Source organism: Nycticebus coucang, chromosome 24 (genome assembly GCF_027406575.1).
Source record: "Nycticebus coucang isolate mNycCou1 chromosome 24, mNycCou1.pri, whole genome shotgun sequence".
Taxonomy (NCBI): domain Eukaryota; kingdom Metazoa; phylum Chordata; class Mammalia; order Primates; family Lorisidae; genus Nycticebus; species Nycticebus coucang.
Genome location: NC_069803.1, coordinates 17324368 through 17345134, shown reverse-complemented (window position 1 = coordinate 17345134; position 20767 = coordinate 17324368). Strand labels below are relative to the sequence as shown.

The 20767-nt window shown below is 34.9% G+C and overlaps 1 protein-coding gene across 3 annotated transcripts in view; it reads right to left on the bottom strand.

Annotated features, from left to right (window-relative positions):
* TUSC3 (tumor suppressor candidate 3) overlaps positions 1 to 20767 on the bottom strand; it is a 162756-nt gene that overhangs the window by 60862 nt on the left and 81127 nt on the right. For 2 of the 3 annotated variants that reach the window (XM_053578464.1, XM_053578463.1), the window contains exons 4-6: positions 17168 to 17308; positions 11728 to 11868; positions 3434 to 3523 (exon numbers count right to left, since the gene is read on the bottom strand). In XM_053578464.1, coding sequence (XP_053434439.1) covers positions 3434 to 3523; positions 11728 to 11868; positions 17168 to 17308 — 372 coding nt within the window. The remainder of the gene's footprint in view (positions 1 to 3433; positions 3524 to 11727; positions 11869 to 17167; positions 17309 to 20767) is intronic. The other variant, XM_053578465.1, reaches the window with a different exon arrangement.

The window sequence follows — 20767 nt, the reverse complement described above, 5'->3', positions numbered from 1 at the left end:
GGAGGGGGATAAAAAAATTTCTAAATCAGTAAAGAAAATTTCTCTTTAACCTATACCTTAGATGTTCTGGTAACATTAAGGTTACTGATACATGCTGAATTAACCAGTGACATGTTGATTTTATTATTCTGCTGACTAGTGAGAAAAAAATTTAGAAGAATTCTGATAATCCAACTTAAACAAAAATCTACTATGAGTTTACTATAACAATTTAATAAAATATTTATTGAGTATCAGCTAAAATATATGCAAGCTGTACAGATAAAAAGTAGTTTAAGAGGAAATTCTCTGTTTAAGAATTTTACTAATAGAGGATATAAGAAATATTAAAAAGTGGTATACTTTTAAAAAGTATATTAACACCTGAATTGATTATTAGACCATAAACATGTAAAGGGAAGTAGAGAAAACTTCCAGTGTAATTAAGAAGGAACGCGTCTTGGAGAGATGACAGATGAGCAGAGATATAAAATGTGGGTGTGGGGTATGATTTGAAAGAAGTAGAGACTAAACACTGAGTTTCTTTACCAAGTAGTCGAGGTATAAGTTTGAAAAGGAAAATTAGAATAGGTAATTTTAAGAGAGATTTCCAACGTTGATACCTCATCTCCCCCTGTGTCAATACCGTAGCTACAATCAAGGTATACTAGAAATAGCTGTGGTGGTTATTATTGCTTTTGGCACAAACTTCTTTGGAGCTCACTCTAGTAAACTGAACGTAAGGACTAGAGCTGCATGAATTAGCAAAGAGTTGGGTGAAATGGTAAGAAGATCAAGATTACAGTATTATGTTAAAATATTTCATAAAAATGTTGATGAGCTTTTAATATACTTTAACAAATCATAAATCATAGTAAAGAGCAAGGCCTTCTTTTTAACCTAGAGAACACTCCTGAAAGAATAGAAGACAGGAAGGAAAAATTTGTGAGATTTCCTAAATTTATAAATTTCAGTATTATTAACCCAGTAGTGATCAAATGTTTGCAGCAGGCCCTTCCCTATGTAACAGAAGCGTATCAGTGACAAAAGCAGATAAAATCCCTGCTATTAGGGGTCATAGCAAAGACAGACAAAAATAACACAATAAGTAAATTGCATAGCATGTTAAAGTGACCAGCGCTATGGAGTAAAAACAAACCAGGAAAGGAGGAGAAAGTGGAATTGGGAAGAGGATGAGACGAAAGGGCTGTACTTTCACAGTGCAGTCAGGAAAGGCCTGATGGAGAAGACTGCATTTGTGTGTAGACTTAGAGGTAAAGGAATAATTTACTGGTGTCTTTCTCTCTTTATATATATAATATAAATATATATATATATTTATATTATTATATTTATATATGAAATATATTTATATATAATGTATATTTAATTATATTTATATTTATATATAACTTAATTTTGAACATCAAAGGCTTTCTGAAATTACTCTTCTAATGACAGATTTCAAAAACATATAAACATAACAAAACCATATCTGATTTACTATAGCAACTGACTAGCCAGAGTCTTAACTCTGACTTGTCATCCTTGTCATTCATCTGTAAGAGAAATCTGAAAATGTTCACAAACATAGGAGACCAAATTGATGGCTGCAACTCTAATAATTTGCAGTAAGTCCTATACCCTGCCTGGGAAGCCTTGAACTTCAGCAGGAATACCCACTGAAACATTGACGTATGAACTGAAAAGAGGATGAATACCTCCTATTTCAAAAGACTCCATCAGGAGGCGCAAAGAGTGGGATGGGAGAATAGATGAAAAAAGACTTGCTTGAGTTCATAAATGATAAAGTCTGATGATGGGTACAAGAGGGTGTGTGACTGTGTTATTCTCTAAAAATCTATATATTTTCCAAACTAAAAAGTAGAGAAACTTACAAAAAAAAAAAAAAAACATTTTAAACTGTTATTTATCTTTATTAACCTAATACTAAGCCTCAAAGAAGAGTATTTTGCTGTTTTGATCTATCACAATTATTTTCTACCCACCAAAAGGAAAGGGAAGGCAACCAGTTAAGTTACAGTGGTAGTTACCAATGTAAACTCTGCTATAATTTAACAACACATCAAGTTTGCTTTTAATTTCGTGGCAAAGAGTTCCTGACATCCTAATATGATGACTGACAGGGTTCTTAATGTTTTTGTTAATATGTTCTGAAGAAAATTAGATTTACCATTGATGACACACTACAAACTGTTTGCCTTTCCCTTATGGTATTACATATTATTGTTAGTGGTATGTAAAGCTGAAGAAACAGTTTATGCTTGTATGTTTAATGTGTTAGCCATTAAAATTTTTCAATCAACACAAAAGTAATACTGATCCTAAAAAAAGTATTACATAATACGTTGTGTGTGTTTGTGCGTGTGTATATGCATGTGTGTATATAGTGACAGAGGTTAGAGAGAGAATATATACTTCGATTTACAAATAGAATTACTTCTTACTAAACACCAAACATAATTTCTGATTTCTATATTAAGCTGAGTTAAATATTAGAATATTGATTTCATTGTGGGCAAGAGACATGAACAGAAGCTTCTCTGAAGAAGACAGGCGCATAGCCTACAGACACATGAAAAAATGCTCATTATCTTTAATCATCAGAGAAATGCAAACCAAAACCATTTTGAGGTATCATCTAACTCAAGAAAGAGAAGGCGGCATCACAATCCCAGAACTACAGATGTTGGCATGGATGTGGAGAAAAGGGAACACTTCTGCACTGCTGGTGGGAATGCAAGCTAGTACGTTCCTTTTGGAAAGAAGTTTGGAGAACACTCAGGGATCTAAATGTAGACCCGTCATTTGATCCTGCAATTCCTCTACTAGGAGTATATCCGAAGGACCAAAAATCACTTGGCAACAAAGATATTTGTACCAGATTGTTCCTTGCAGCTCAATTCATAATTGCCAAGTCTTAGAAGAAGCCCAAGTGCCCATCAACCACGAATGGTATATGTATACCATGGAATACTATGCAGCATTAAAAAAAGATGGTAACACTTCTTAGTAAAGCATCTCAGGAATGGAAAAAAATATCCAATGTACTCAGTACTACTATAAAACCAATTTATAATCACTCACACTTTCATATGAGAGATGAATCCCAACTATAGCCCAGGATGAAGGCGGGAAGGGGAAGTGAGGGGGGTGGTTCCATTGAGGGAGGGTTAATGGTGGGACCACCCCTGTGGAGCATATTGCAAGGGTACAAGTCAAATCTATCAAGTATTGAACACAAATGTCTTAACACTGTGATTAAGTAAATGAGGTGAAAGCTATGTTAATTAGTGAATGTAAGCACTCTAATTTGTACAAATAATCAACGCATTGAATCCCACAAAGGCATAAATGTATTTCTGATCTATGTATATATGACTTAATAATTAAAAAAAAAAAAAGGAATATCGATGTTTAGAAAGGCACTTACCACTTGTCCATTGTGTGGATTCTTATGAGCATATGGAGGTCCCCGGATATGGTTCCACATCTGGCCAGAAGTCATGGCAAAGACTATACACTGAATAACAGGGTACCATATTTCAATATTTAAGCCAGAGAATGCCAGAATATTGTACTTTTAAAAAATAATGATCATTGTAAAATTACTGTTTAAAAATCATATGTCAATTCACCCATTAAAAAGTGTTTCACTAACTACCTGTGGAACTTTCAGTAAGTTCCTCATTCTACCTGCATCTCATATTCCATATCTACAAACCTGGGATACTAATTCTGATAAAGAGATACATTAATAATTAAACTGGATAACATACATAAAACATCCCACACTGGTGACAATCTTGTGCTCACTTGAGCCAGTCAAAAGCACCAATGAGACGTTTGATGTATTAGTGATATTTTAAAGCACATGGTAACATCTTGTATACCCTCTAAATTTCATTCTTACATTAGTTTGGATTACCGAAAACCTATACTCTTCCACTACAATACTTACATCTCTGTAAGTACCTAAATGCTTTCAAAAAAAATACACAACATAGTAAATTCAGAAGATATTTACAGACAGAAGAAATCACAAAAAAGACATAGCCAGGAAAAATTCACAGAGATTATTTATATGCCTATATTATTTATTTTGCCTGGATCTACTGGCAAAAGCTGTATTTGGAAAACTAATCTTGAAGATTCGAGGCATTACAAGCAAATTACGAGAGAGAATGAATGAACCAAAAGTCACATTTCAATCACTGTAACTTATGTGTAAGCATGTTTTGTTTAAATCACAGAGTATTTTTATAATAATAAACTGGAGCACTGCTACACTTACATGCATTCTGCAGTACCCAGGACTTCCTGCTGTCCTGCAACTCGCCCAATCACTCTTTACTTCAACTGCCTGACTCTGGCAGGTTAGTTGTGTCAAGAAAGGTTAAAAGCAAGGATAAGCAATACAGGATTGAAGGTCTAAACATTCTAGGTTTGCATAATTTTAAAGGGGAGAAAAAGTATACAAAAGGGGAAAAGTAAGATGGGAGCAAATCATGAGGAAATTTAAGCCCAGAGAATAAATTTAGATTCTGTTCTATAAAAGCTTGGGAGGCAAGGTGTTTCAAAGGAAATGATAATGCCGTAACATCTTTAGAGAGATTAATTTGAATCCTCTTTCCACCTTGAATTTAACTCTGAAATTAACTCAGACTTCATAAAGGCCATATTTGACTTATACAGATTTAGCTTAACTAGAGATATTTTCTGAGAGTCAGAATTTTACAAAGTATTTTCACTTCAACTTACAAGATACACTAGAATATTAGGTTCAGGGTAGGCACAGAGAATGATCTACCATTGAAAAAAATCACTTAAAAATTTAAAATCATGTAAAAAAATAAATTCTATATTTACTTCACAAGAAAATAATTTCAGTGAATTTACAGAGTATATATATTAAAGTTGTTTATGCTATAGATAAATGCAGTGTTTTAGGCAGTGTATGTTAACATCCAGGAAACTTATTTTTCTTTTCCTTTTTGTTTTTTTGTTTTGTTGTTTTGTTTTTGGCTCCTCATTTAGGATACTAACATACTTTACAGAATGATTCTTTTTTTTTTATTGCAAGTGTGAAACAAAGTTTATTGAGAAAGAGAAAGATTACAGAGCAAGGGCAAGGTGCAGGTTTACAGAGCGAGATATTCAGATTAAAAATTTTAAAATAGTAGTATCCACCCCAAAATCTTCAGTCCTCTTAAGTCTTACCACTGGCATGGTTGAAGTACTTTGCCCAGTAGTTTATCATAGAGTTGAGAAGGCATAAAACCATTATTCTAAAACTGATCAAAATGAACATATGTAAGTGAAGATTTCTTTTTTCTTCCTTTCTTTCTTTTTTTCCAGAGTCTATGTCACCCTTGGTAGAGCAGCGTTGCGTCACAGCTGACAGCAACCTCAAACTCTTGGGCTCAAGCGATTCTCTTGCCTCAGCCTCCCAAGCAGCTGGGACCACAGGCGCCCACCACAATGCCTGGTTATTTTTTGTTGCAGTTGTCATTGTTGGTTAGCTGGCCCAGGCTGCGCTTAAACCCACCACCTTTGGTGCATGCAGCTGGTGCCATAACCTCTGTGCTATGGGCACCGAGTCCCCCGCCCCTTTCTTTTTGAGACAGAGTCTCACTATGTCGCATTCTATAGAATGCCATGATGTAACAGCTCACAGCAACCTCAAACTCTTGGGCTTAAGTACTTCTCTTGCCTCAGCCTCCCGAGTAGCTGGGACTATAGGTGACCACCACAATGCCTGGCTATGTGACAAATTTTTAAAAATTTGGTTTTGATGTTATATATTATAGAAACATTAACATTTTATTTATACTGAATCTATATATTGCCTTGTAAGAAAAAAGGTGGGAAGTATCTTTATTGTCCTACAAAAAAGCTTTTAAGAAATAAATATTTAATTTCCATAGAAAGGAATTATACATTGAGGATAAATATTTCAACAAAAATTATTAATAACTACCACTGATTTAGATTGAGATTAGCAGTGGCAAGGATCCAGGTCCTGCATCTCACAGTGAGGCTTACGGATCCAGGTCCTGCATCTTCACAGTAAGGCTTACGGATCCAGGTCCTGCATCTTCACAGTGAGGCTTACGGAACCAGGTCCTGCATCTTCACAGTGAGGCTTACGGAACCAGGTCCTGCATCTTCACAGTGAGGCTTACGGAACCAGGTCCTGCATCTTCACAGTGAGGCTTACGGATCCAGGTCCTGCATCTTCACAGTGAGGCTTACAGATCCAGGGGCTGCATCTTCACAGTGAGGATTATGGATCCAGGGGCTGCATCTTCACAATGAGGCTTATGGATCCAGGTCCTGCATCTTCACAGTGAGGCTTATGGATCCAGGTCCTGCATCTTCACAGTGACGCTTATGGATCCAGGTCCTGCATCTTCACAGTGAGGATTACGGATCCAGGTCCTGCATCTTCACAGTGACGCTTATGGAACCAGGTCCTACATCTTCACAGTGAGGCTTACGGATCCAGGTCCTGCATCTTCACAGTGAGGCTTACGGATCCATGTCCTGCATCTTCACAGTGAGGCTTATGGATCCAGGTCCTGCATCTTCACAGTGAGGCTTACGGATCCAGGTCCTGCATCTTCACAGTGACGCTTATAGATCAGGGGCTGCATCTTCACAGTGAGGCTTATGGATCCAGGCCCTGCATCTTCACAGTGATGCGTATGGATCCAGGCCCTGCATCTTCACAGTGAGGCTTACGTATCCAGGTCCTGCATCTTCACAGTGACGCTTATGGAACCAGGTCCTGCATCTTCACAGTGACGCTTATGGATCCAGGTCCTACATCTTCACAGTGAGGATTATGGATCCAGGCCCTGCATCTTCACAGTGAGGATTATGGAACCAGGTCCTGCATCTTCACAGCGACGCTTATGGATCCAGGTCCTACATCTTCACAGTGAGGATTATGGATCCAGACCCTGCATCTTCACAGTGAGGATTATGGAACCAGGTCCTGCATCTTCACAGTGACGCTTATGGAACCAGGTCCTTTATCTTCACAGTGAGGCTTATGGAACCAGGTCCTGCATCTTCACAGTGAGACTTATGGAACCAGGTCCTACATCTTCACAGTGAGACTTATGGATCCTAGTCCTGCATTTTCACAGGGAGACTTATGGATCCAGGTCCTGCATCTTCACAGTGAGGATTATGGAACCAGGTCCTACATCTTCACAGTGAGGCTTATGGAACCAGGTCCTGCATCTTCACAGTGAGACTTATGGATCCAGGTCCTGCATCTTCACAGTGAGGCTTATGGAACCAGGTCCTGCATCTTCACAGTGAGACTTATGGATCCAGGTCCTGCATCTTCACAGTGAGACTTATGGATCCAGGTCCTGCATCTTCACAGTGAGGCTTATGGATCCAGGTCCTGCATCTTCACAATGACGCTTATGGAATCAGGTCCTACATTTTCACAGTGAGACTTACAGATCCAGGTCCTGCATCTTCACAGTGAGGATTATTCAACTGATTTCATAATAAGGAAAGGCCTGAGGCAATAACACTCTGACACCAAAACACTCTAAAAAGGGCCACCCACATATGAATAGTTTTAAAATGATCTTTTTGTTATTGAGGCCATTACTTCCTCTCCCTATAAAAAATTAAGAACTAGATTACTAAAAATATATGATTTATTATACTGATCCTCTAACTTTTTTTTTTATTTGTAGCATTCTTATCTTTTAACCTCTAACTCTTTATACAAATATACATTTGGCAACATACAGATATTACCTATGTGCAAATAGACAAAAATATCTTCAAAAGGCCAAATGACTCGGTTTCCTGATGGGCAGAACAGGATAGCGTCATTCACAAACAACAGTTAACTTCACTGGAAAAAATACTATTAGCTATTATTTGCTTCTCATTTTTATTTTATTTTTATTTTTTTGGCTGGGGCTGGGTTTGAACCTGCCACCTCCGGCATATGGGACCGGCGCCCTACTCCTTGAGCCACAGGAGCCACCCATTGCTTCTCATTTTTAAATACAGTAAAATACTAAAACACAGAAATAGTATCTCTATATATTAAATAATATATAATATATATTTTGATTTAATTCTAATATATAATTTGATTTAACTAAATTTGGGAAAAAACCCACTTGAAATTAGGGCTGTCCTATAGCTCTGAATGGCCCCAAGAAATACATTTCTATTGACACATTACAGTGTGCTCATGTGAAAAAACCTTTTCATAACTGTGAGAACTGTGGAATAATATATACTCATCTCCAGCATTTAAGCTTTTCAAAAAACTTAGGGAATCAAACTGATGTATTTCTTTCAGGTATCTGAATAAATATGTACTTTTAGATAGCCTCTTAAGAATAAGAAAGATTAGAAATGAACATATCCAGTTTTTCATTTTATAAATATGTGATTGTGGTATTAGGCAAAAAAACTGTAAAGAAAATTCTCATATATATTTTATGGTTTAAATTATTTTAATAATTTCTATGGGCCATCAACAGACAAATATTTCTCTGCTAATGAAGAAAGCAGAAAAGACGCATTTTATCATTGGTGTAGAGTTTTTAAATACTGTTTGAAAACACGTCTGTCCTCTGCAGCCTGTTACTGATTTCTAAAAGCCTGTGACGGTGCATACCTGCCAAGATTCCCTTCTCAAGCACGTATTTGGGAGTGCTGGAATATCTTCTGCCACGCCAAGTTAATTAGCTTTCAAAGATTCAAAGTAAAACAAAAGAAAACTCTGCACAGTGTAGCAGAGGATGCAAGATAATTGATTCAATGAAGTATTTAACATCTTATTCATCATATAAATGTTTTTCTATGCATTTATTTGCAGACATAATGGCTCACTGTGCCCACTGGGTTAAATATCCACTATGTAAGTGATGTGTCCAGATTGAGAAAAGCCCAGCTTTGTGAAAAGAATACAGAACTTGTAGTCAGTAAGTGGGATCCAACATTCTAGCTATGTGAGCTTCTGAGAATTTAATAAATGTTTTGTTTCTTTGCTTATAAAATGAAAACAATAAATTCCCTTGCACAGTTATTGCAAGGAATAAGAATATAAAACATACCCCAGAGAAAGAAGAGATCAATAAATAGTAATGTCAACCACTACTAGCTTGTAACACAATGTGTCTTGGGCTCCTCTTAAGGAATAAGAATAACGAAGGTATGTATGAGTCTAACTTAGAGATGAAAATATTTCAGTTTTTTTGAGACTGAAACAATGACAAGATTTGGTATGATATTAAAATCATTAAATACTAAAAAAGTTTAATTTTCCAACATTTTGAAAAAAAAAAAAGACTGCATTTTGTCCAAGAAACCCAGGTAGACTTACCGATGCAACAACCTAAAAACCAGCCTGGATAAAAACCAAAGCACTTTTGAACTTAACAACTTAAAGGTGATGACCACATACAGTGTCCCATTATTTTAAATAGAGTATAATTATTAAAAATTAATTCAACTCATTAAGAGTGCGATATTAATGTTAAGAAACTTTCTTTAAAAAGTCTTATTTTCCTTAATCTTAAACGTTCAAACTTCAATTTACATTTTGGCTATCTACTAGAAAGCCACAGAGGTTCTGTTGAATTGTTAAGCTCTAACTATTATTGCAAAAGATGGAATTGCTTCAAGGTGACTACTGTGCGGGCTGCTTCTCAGTCTGTCCTGTTACTTCCAACTCAGTCATAAAGATCCCAAATTTTTTGGTGAAAACAAAGTCAGATGTATGAAGGGCTATTGCAAGAAGGCAAAAGAAACTAACAATTAGCTGTAAATATATATATATATATATTTATATATATATATATATATAATCGATGATATGTATCCATCCATCTCCAATCTCAATATTCTATTTCTAAATATTTCATAATCTTGTTAGATTTAATTTTGAGTACCTTATACTTTTTATTCCTATTATGAAAGAGATTTTCTTGCCAATATATGTCTAAATTGCTTAATGTGTAAAAATCCTAATGATATTTGGCCATTGACCATGAATTCAGAAAAACTGTTTTCAATACTTTTGTTTTTAAAGACTTGCCCCTATGATAGTACACATTTTGCTATTTTATTTTTAGCTAGTCTGACAATCTCTGCCTTTTGATTGAAATGTTAAGTCTGTTTCTGGCACATAAATACATTAATATGATTGTATTTAAGTCTACTTTTTTTGATTTACATTTCATTTTATAACTTTTATTCCTCTTTCATCCTTTCATACCTTCTTCTGCGCCAATTATATATATTTTTAGAATTCTTCTATTGGCTTTCTAGCTATATTTCTTTATATTTTCAGTTGTTCCTCAAAGGATTACAATATGTATCTCAAACTCGTTCCAATCAATTACAGCTTGATATTGAATATTTAAGGTAAAATATAGGAACACTGCAACGGCACAGCTTCACTTACCCTTTTAATGCTGCTGTTGTCATGCACACATACGTGCACACACACAATACAAACCCACCAACACGTCACTACAGTGCTACAAGTTTTTGCTCTGTCATACGTCCTCCATAGAGAAGGAAAAAGGAAACTACTCATCTCCATGTATCAGAAAATATTCAGTTCAAATCTATTTGCGTAATATAAATTTTATGACTACATTTATCAACACAGTATTGTAATTACTTGTAACTATTATTGTCCAGATATCTTTTATTAATTTTTAATTTTCATTTTATTAGCTACTTATTTTGAAGAAATTTACCATGACCATAATCATAAAGAAGAAAAATACTTTTGTACAAACTGAAATAAGATCATGTTCCCCTGGATTCTTCTCATATTATCTCAACCAGTCTTCTAGCTACCCTTACTTACCCCTTTCAATCATCTGTCCATTGCTACCAGAATTACTGCTCTAAAGCGTAAATTTAACCATGTTTTTATCTACGGCACATTGTAAGGGCTTCCCACTGCCAGTGTGCGCAAACTCACACTGCTGAGCTTTGTAGACAAGGCAGGGCCGTTGTTTCCTCTCCAGCAGCATCACGGTCCTGACATCTTCTTGCCTTGACATCACTGCCCTGGCTACACAGAATTATAGTTCTCTGAACATCCCAGGATTTACACATGTTATTCGGCTTTAAACTTTAGAATTTCATTTACTCTTCAAAATTCTATCCATGTCACACTCTGGGAAGCCTGTCACGATTCCCTCTACTCTAGGTATCTTTCCTGTGTATCCCTGTAATAGTCTGTGTTTGCCTCCACCACAGCACGTACAATGCTATATTTGTCTGTTGGTTACTCTCCACAATGCATTCCTTACAGGCTAAGTTTATATCTTATCTATTAGTCATATAAGAGAGGCACAAAAAAGAGCTGTTGAAAAAACAAACAGTTCAATGTGTATACTTCCAAACTACTTCGGTTTGCAAATTACTCCATGCTACTAATTCCTAATTCTTACCATGTATATAAGCATATTCAATATGTATTTATTTAGCACTCATAATGTGCTAAGTAAAAAGGGACATTTTAATAGTGAAAAGTAGGAAGATAGCATAGTTTAAACTGATGGTGAACTTTAACCATCTAAGTTCTAAGAAGTTAATTCACATTCCAACTTGATTTCTGTTGATGTTATACAAATAACTCATCTTACTAATTATGCAACATATATTACTATGTATCATAAAGAAAATGAAAACAAGGGCAATGTGACAACATACCAGAGACACCATGGCCCAACCAGTCTTGTTATAGATGAACTCCAAGTTGTTTCTTCTTAAATACAGCAAACCACCAACCAGTGACACCAACAAGGCTAAGGCGATGGTGCCGGAGTAGTTGGGTGGTCTGAAAACGCGAATCTGCAAAAAGGCAATGAAAATTCTAAATGTGGAAGAAAACTACCAAATTATTCTTTTGGCTATATTCTAGTCCTTCCAGTTTTTAACATAAAGAATTCAGAAAAGTCACCCTAATTTTTATATTTTTACTCTCTTTACAAGTAAAAAATACACACCTTAAAACACCATGGCTGAGAAATAACCTGCACACACTGATCAGGTAAGGGTCATGTAAAACACTAAGACTTCACCACTACAGGATATACCCACATAACAATTCTGCATTTATACTCCCTAAACCTATAAAAATTAAAAAAATTTGGCTGGGTACAGCGGCTCATGATTGTAACGTCAGTGCTTTGCGAGGTCAAGGCAATAGTATTACTTGAAGCCAGGAGTCTAAGAAGCCAGACTAAACACCATAGTAAGACCCTGTCTCTACAAAATATTAAAAGAAAAAATTAGCCTAATTTGGTAGTACATGTCTGTAGTCCCAGCTACAAAGGAGGCTGAGGTCCGAGGATCACTTGACCCAGGAATTCGAAGTTGCATTAAGTTGTGATTGTGCCACTGCACTCTAGCCTGGGCAACAGATAAAACCCTGTCTCAAAACAAAGCAAAAACCAAAAAAAGAAAAACTACACACACACACATAAATAATTTTTAATAATTAAAAAAGAAGAGAGAGTATGTTTCTTTATCCGTTGGGCCCTATTAGGCCAACAGAGAAATCCAGCAATAAGAAACAAACATAAGCATTCTGTCTTTAAAAAAAAAAAAAATGTTATGGCTATGTAAAATGACTTCCTCCACATTGCAGGTGAACACCTCAAACATGCGCAAACCTGACTTTTGTAACTCAACTCAGAGCTGCTCTGGTTCCACCCTACAGGAAATGGGATCATCGTCTATAATAAACGATAGGGGCAAGATGAGGGTCTAACATTTGGGACTTTTTATAATACTATTTTTTAACAGCTTTGTTGAAATTTTTTCTATACACTATACAATTTACCATCGAAACATAGGATTCAATAGTTTTTAGTATATTCACCACAGATATGTACAACCATCACCACAGTTAGACATTTTAATCATCTCAATCATCCATTTATGCCCCAACCTCCTGCCCTAAGTAACTACTAATTTACCTTCTAATAGATGCTTTTACCCTGGACTTTCATATAACATACAGTCTTCTATAACTGGCTTCTTTTACATAGCACATTTTTCCAAGCTTTATCCATATGGTAAGCATGTATCAGTAATTCATTCCTTTTGATGGCTGAATAATATCTCCTTATATGGATATACCACATTGTGTTTATCCATTCATCAGCTGACGGACATTTTAGTTGTTTCCACCTTATTTGGCTATTGTGAATAATGCTCTTATAAACATTCTTATACAAGGTTTTTGAGGAACAAATTTTTTCATTTCTCTTGTGTGAATACCTAGAAATAGAATGATGGGTCACATAGTAACTCTGTTTAAGAAACTGTCAGACTGTTTGCTTCCAAAATAGCTGCATCATTTTACATCACTACCCACCATCTTAGTAGGTTTAAAGTGGTATCTTGTGATTTTAATTAGCATTTCCCTAATGACTAATAATGCTGAGCATCTTTTCTATTTGTATACTTTCCTTACAGAAATGTATACTCAGATCCTGTGCCCATTTTTAATTGGTTGTGTCTATTAAGGAGTTGTAAGAGTCACATATACATACTATACACGTATATGTGTACACAGACACACACACTCAAAGTCAGTCATCAGAAAAATGATTTGAAAATATTTTTCCCCATTCTAATGCTTTCTTGATGGTGTACTTTCAATTATAAAGCCTAATTTTAAATAAAAAAAAAATATATATATATAGTTGGCATGAACTCGTGATTTCTAAATTATATACAGACCTTGGTCCAATAACAGTCTTTACCAAAAGAAACGAGGGGTCCTCACAGAGATAGCTAATTGAGTGCTGGGTAGAGTAGATAGGAAGATACAAAAATGAGCCTGGAATACATTGTTACATCAGAAAATAAGGAAGTACTTGAAAGAAAATTACAGAGGCATATCACAAAGACAAAGGAACCAGCATGAAGAGGCTGCTACTGGTCAAATCTAGAAAACGTTAGCACCAAAATAAATAAGAACAGCAGTAAATTACAAACCACTAGTGGGAAAATGTGTCTTCATTCTTTTAAGAGATCAGCCTGGTGAGCGGCAGGTGGAGACATTAAAGGAGCTCAGGAATAAACAAAGTTGACTGTACTCGTAGGTCCTAGGGACAGGAGGCATGCCACACCACGTATGGCCATGTGGGAAAGATACCAGGGAGGTCAGGTAGCGGTAGACAGGAGAGAGGGGAAGGTTTAAACCACTGCCTTTATTGAAGTCATTCTGGGAAAGGCAAAGCAAGGCAGAGTGAACAGTTTAGGACTGATGAGTTTGAATAATTCTGGTAGACTTTGGGCTACAGTAGCCATCCTATTGCCTGGTAACTGGCCTTGCTATGATTAAAGCAGAGAAATACTGTCTCCTAGGGTGTATAGACCAGACAAATGAGGTGTGGCTCTGAACTGATTAGGTGCATCTCAAAACCATGCTCCTGGCTGGGCCTGTTATATCTTTAAGAACTGGCTTGCCAAGGAAGATAAGTTTCTCCCCAGGCAGAATTTTTTTTAACATGTCAAAATATCATAATATACAGAAAACATAAACATAGTCACAACATAACACACAATTGACAGTCCATTCAGTAATAGATAAATAGATGAATGACTGACAGAGCAGGACTCTTGCTCACAGCAGAAAGATGAAGGACAACTACAAACACAGAGGAAGTGTAGAATCATCATCTCTCAGCCAGCATGGTAAAAACTGAATCAAGCAAGAATCATCAATGGATGCTAAATCTAAGAAAAAGTCTTGAAGGAACAGGATATCCACATGATCTTAAGGTAACTCCACACAGACAACTTATTAATTATAAAGGAGGAAAAAAAACCAGTAATTATACAGTGAAGAAGTGGGTAGATAGGCAGATATAAAACACCTTGACCAGATATTCAAAACTAGTATCATCAACAAAGGCCAGATGGACAGTCTGTGCCTAATGAAAACAAAGCATGACCTGTGTAGTCCCACAGTCAGGAAGGCGTAAGCAGAATTCAACCATGAACAAACATCAACCAAATCAAATGAGGATCATTCTATTTAAAAAGTGGTAGAGAACTGTATTCTTCAATCTGTCGATGTCTTTTTTTTGGAGACAGAGTCTCACTTTGTCACCCTCAGTAGAATGCCATGGCATCATAGCTCACAGCAACCTCAAACTCTAAGGCTTAAACAATTCTCTTGCCTTAATCTGCCAAGTAGCTGGGACTAAGGGTGCCCACCACAAGGCCCAGCTATGTTTCAGAGATGAGATCTCACTCTTGCTCAGGCTGGTCTCAAACTTGTGAGCTCAGGCAATCCACCCGCCTCGGCCTCCCAAGTGCTGGGATTACAGGCGTGAACCACCATGCCCGGCCCCCAAATTGTCAATGTCTTTAAAGGACAAAATATAGAATATAGAATTGTTTCAGATCAGAAGAGGCTTTAAATACATGACGACTAAATAAAATGTAAACCTAGACTTGAAGGTAGGAAAACGTTATAAAGGATATTATTAGGTCATTTGATAAAATTGTGATATGGATAGAAGTAGCTCAAAAAAAGTATTATATCAACATTAACCTGTGGCTTTGGTAACTGTGATTTGTTTATGCATTTCTTAGAGCATGAGACTCTCCCTAATTTTTTTCAAAAAAAAAATATTGGGGGGGTGGGGGAAAGAGAGAAGTAGAGAAACGCAGAAGTAGGGGACAGAACGATAATCACAAAACAAATGGGGTAAAATGTTAACTACAGGTGAGCCAGTAAAGGGTAGACACCGGCTCCATTTTTACTGCTTTCATTTCTATGATATTTTAAAGTTGAAAATTATTTCCAAATAGAATGCATTTTTATAAAATTGTATCTACCAACTAAATGTGTAAGTGTGCTAAACAGATAGATTAGAAAAATTTTTATTAAAATTTAGTATTTCTTATAAAAAATTAAAAGTACTCTTTCAATGTTATCCTTAATGTCTTACACATCAACTAAACGACACATTGCACAGTACTTGCCAAAACGTTTTTTAAAAAGACAAGAATTGGGAAATAAGTACAGTAAACAAAATATCATTAAAGCTTATGATATAATTTTATATAACATTGGTACCACATGAAAGACAACCACACTGACTCAGAATGAATGCGCTCACACCTTAAGGTAGAAAATAATGCTTTGGTTTTCCTTCTAGTGTGAATATACTTTCAAAGTAACTGGTTATAATATTTTACTATTGAAAATACTGGTAAGACATATGAAAATATTGGTAAGGGAGAGAGTAGCCATAAGACCTCTAAATAGGTATTAACTATCATCAACGTTTTGGTTCCTATCCTTCCAGAAGGAGGAAACTGTCTATATCCAGGTACACTCACATTCATGCTTTAAAAAAAATTCTATATTATACTATAAATATTATTTTTCTAACCTACTTTCTCCCTTATTATGCCTTGGGCTTCATTCTATGTAAAATAATCATGCAAATCATTTTTTGGCTATGATATAGTACATTTAATTTTTAGACATTTGATTTATTTCCAATTTTTTCCACTAAATATCATTAATAAATTTCTATTCCTAAAAATTTAAATCATTCCTGATTATATCCTTAGGCTAAATTCCTAGAAGTGGAATAGTTAAGCTAAATTACGTACAACTGAAGAGATGACACGCGCTGTTGTAACGGTAATACCAGTTTACAGTCCCCACAGCAGTAAATGTGAGTAGGTATTTTTCCACATGGCTTTAAAATGGATATTATCCTTTTTTATTTACCCCAAAGATAGATAAAAATTATCATCTAACTTTTTAATTAGAATTTCTTGATTACTAATAATAGTACAATTTTTCAATACTTTTTTTAACCTCTGAAATGACTTTGTGCCTAACTCCAGTACTTCTTAATGGCTTTTAAGGTGTTAATGAACCACTAGCCTAAAAACCATCTGAATTCTAACAAAGTCCAGCTTGTTATTTGTAAAAAGCCGTTTCAAATGCAGTTTCTCCCTTCACAAACAGAGATATCCATGGAGAAATAAAATATTTATATACATATATTATATATAACATATATTACATTACTGTAGCCTTATTACAATGCTCTAAACAACTAATCTAATCAGTCTAGTATTAAAATTGTGGGGAATAAAAACATACATGAACATCCGTTCTGTCAGCAATCCACTTTGCAAGTTGTTCAGCTGCAAATCCAATTCTCTGAAGGTCAAAAGTGTCCGCTCTTTTGGGTCTGCCTTTTGGAGGAAAATGCATGAAGGTAGGAGCAGAGTTCATGTTCAGCTGTAAAACGTGAGATAAAAAATACCGTATGGACATTTAAAATTTGCTAGATGTTCTTTAAGGTGTTCTTATGCACACACAGAGGTAACTATGGGAATGATAGGTATGCTAGTTTGCTTGTCGGTGGTGATAATGTCACTATCAGTAGATAGATATAGATATAAATATACATAAGATTTACATATAGATGTAGAGATACCCACTTAATGTAGTGTCTTCCGTCTTCCTCCACATTGTCACAAATAGCCATCTCTCTTTTTTAAGGCTGAAGACTATTCCACTATGTGTGTTTTTGTGCATGAGTATCACAAATTCTTTATTTATCTGTTTTCCTTATTTACATGTATATATATTTATTTTTGTTCTGCATTAGCTAATTAAAATATTTCTATTTTAAATATATATATGCACACACACCATGTTGTACATCTTAATATATACAATAAATATAAATTAAAAAAAAATACCGTATGGAATGTTCTACCTTCTTATACATCATAATCTATCATTTTATGCTTTTTCTGCAAAAAGTTTGGGAAGATGGAATTATGAAAATTCAAGTGGTTTTCCAAAGTTTTATTTGTTTTTATTCACCTTAATGCACTACTAAATCAGTTCTCCGAGCTCTCCCGTTTAACATATTCACCTTATTAACTTTAGTCTATATATTTTATCAGCCATTTCCTTCTTGTCATTTCTAGATCTACAATCAGGGTAAGGAAAGAAGGGATTACGAGTGTAAAATGAAAATACTGCAAACTAGCGGTCCATGAATTATTTCATTTCTTCAGCAGTTACTAAAGAAAAAGTACTGGAATTTAATGGAAAATAAGCATATTACAGAATTCATTTCAAGCAAATTATAAATAGATTGAATTCTCTATTTAAAATACACAAACTTTACTTTTTTAATGATGATGACTATGCAACAGAAACCAACATTTTTACTCTAAACAATCTGAATTTATCAGAGTCTTCAGGAGAAATCCCCAATGATCTTCCACTCAACTTCTTTATTAATTTAACTGTCTTTTAAGTTGGTTATACAGGGTGGCCATAAAGTTCATGTGCAATTTTAAATAAATAGTGTATTGCACATGAACTTTGTGGTTACCATGTATTTCAGAAATATTTTATAAAGGTAATTTCCATTTGAAAAATATACTACATAGAACAACTAGCCTAGTATAAATGTTGTTTATTATTGATATAACATCTAAAAGACATTACTGAAGTTAATTTGCATTCAACATCAAACTACAAAAAAAAAAAAAAATACGTAAAGGTTAAATTTCTGCTGCCAAGAATTATGAAAAAGATCTTAGAATGAAAGACCAGAGATTTTTGACCACTGACTTGCAAAAAAAGATCAGTATATCCTAATTATGAGAACAAAAATAAAAATCAACTTTTACATACATGTATATATATATATATATATATAAAGATTATAGCTGACCATCAAGGTAAGGATACAACATTAAAAGTTTAGCTTCTCATAAGAATTAAATTTAATAACAAAAACTAAGTTAAGACAAAAACAATTCCTGTGCTATAAATGAACTCTGATCATAGCTGTCATATTTACAAGACAGCTCCCAATCATTTTATAGAACTTCATACAATTTAGCACAGAAAATCTGAATGACAAAAAAATTCTCTATATTAAAAATTCCTCATTTTTAGAACAAATGAATCAAATTTGTATTACCTACCTTCATGTTAACCGCAAACTGCTGAAAATTAATAATTGATCCATGTTTACCATGCTTTGAACATCTGTCCCCTCTAAAACTAATGTTGAAATATAATTGCCACACTAACAGTATTAAGAGGTAAGACCTATAAGAGGTGAGTAGGCCAGGAGGGCTCCACCCTCATGGGTGTGATTAGTGCCATTATTTTGGGCAAGTTAGGCCCCTCTTGCCTCTCTTTCATTCGCCCTTCTGCTTTCTCTTTTCCTTTTATCATGACATTGCCAAATGCCAGAACCTTGACATTGGACATCCCAGCCTTCAGACCTGCAGCCCAATAAACTTGTTTATTATAAATGACTTAAGTCTCAGATGTTCTGTATAGTAGCACAAGACAAACTAAGACAATGTTTAAGCAATCAGTTTTTCCAAAAGGACATCTAGATGACATTTTCATTCTGTTTTTTTCTTTTTTCATGCTTTCCATTTCTTCACCCCAACTTTTCATTATTTCTACAGAATTTAGATTTAACAAACTTCTGTAAAACTAAGGTGGTTTTCAGAGGGGGGAGAGCTGCATGCCACTATCATTGCTGTAATTATCTAATAACAATAGTAATGATTTAGTACACATATGTCTGCATATATCAGGATCTCATTTTAATTTTCCCAACAGTCCTAAGAGAAAGACACTATTATTTCCCTTCATTAAAGATGAGGAAATAAAGGCATAAAAAGATAAAGCAATTACCAAAGCTCACACAGTTATGAAAGGGTAAAGATGGAGTTTGAACTCAAGTCTTCTGAATCAAGACAACTCATTACCACTATATCATGTTTCAAAATTCGAATTCCTCAAATAAAAATTTAACAACTTTCTTCATAAATAATTTTTTATAAAAATTTTGAACAAGTTCATTAGAAAACTTAATTATATACTGTACAAATTGATAACAAATAACATAACACATGTTACATACATTAGATATAAAAAAGTCTATTCTAACATACACATGATATATCTACACATCAGTAGTCTATATTATTCCATTTTCCAACAATGAGCCTACATTTAATATACATTTAGTAATATTGATTCAACTGAACAAGGTACACAGTTACAAGTTCCTATCGTTCCTGAACTTCTCTCATTCTAGATTTTGTTCAGGTGTTTCCTTTATGGCAACACAAGAGAAAGCTACAGACAACATGTAAATGGAAGATTGAAAGCAAGAAAGTCCCCTTCATCCTCACTTCCTGCATTAGAACAATCAGAAAGTTCATACTAAGGCTTACCACTCTAGAAAGTTAGTTTTCTTTAAAAAAAAATCATGTTAATTCGAAGTCTTCCTCTCAGTTAATATGCACAAATTCCCCAAGGTTACACAGAAATGAAGGCCCACACGAATTTGTTTCCTAGTCAGAGCTTCCCCCAACTTAACCACATTCATTAACTCAATGGTCTGTCATTAGACACTTCAGCCATTCTTACAGAAGCACTGTAACTGAAGTTACTTTCTCAACAAGTCCTCAACAAGCTAGAAATTAGCAAATTTCTATATTTGTTATTAATATTATCTTCAGATATCACACTAATGATGATAGTCCTTTAAAACACCAGTTTATGTCTCTCACCCATATTTTAATAGGGTTATTTGCTCTTTTTTTGTTGATTTGCTTGAGTTCTTTGTAGATTGTGGTATCTTCTCCCACTCTGAAGCCTGTCTCTTGGCTTTTTTGATTGTGTCCCCAGCTGGGCTGAAAT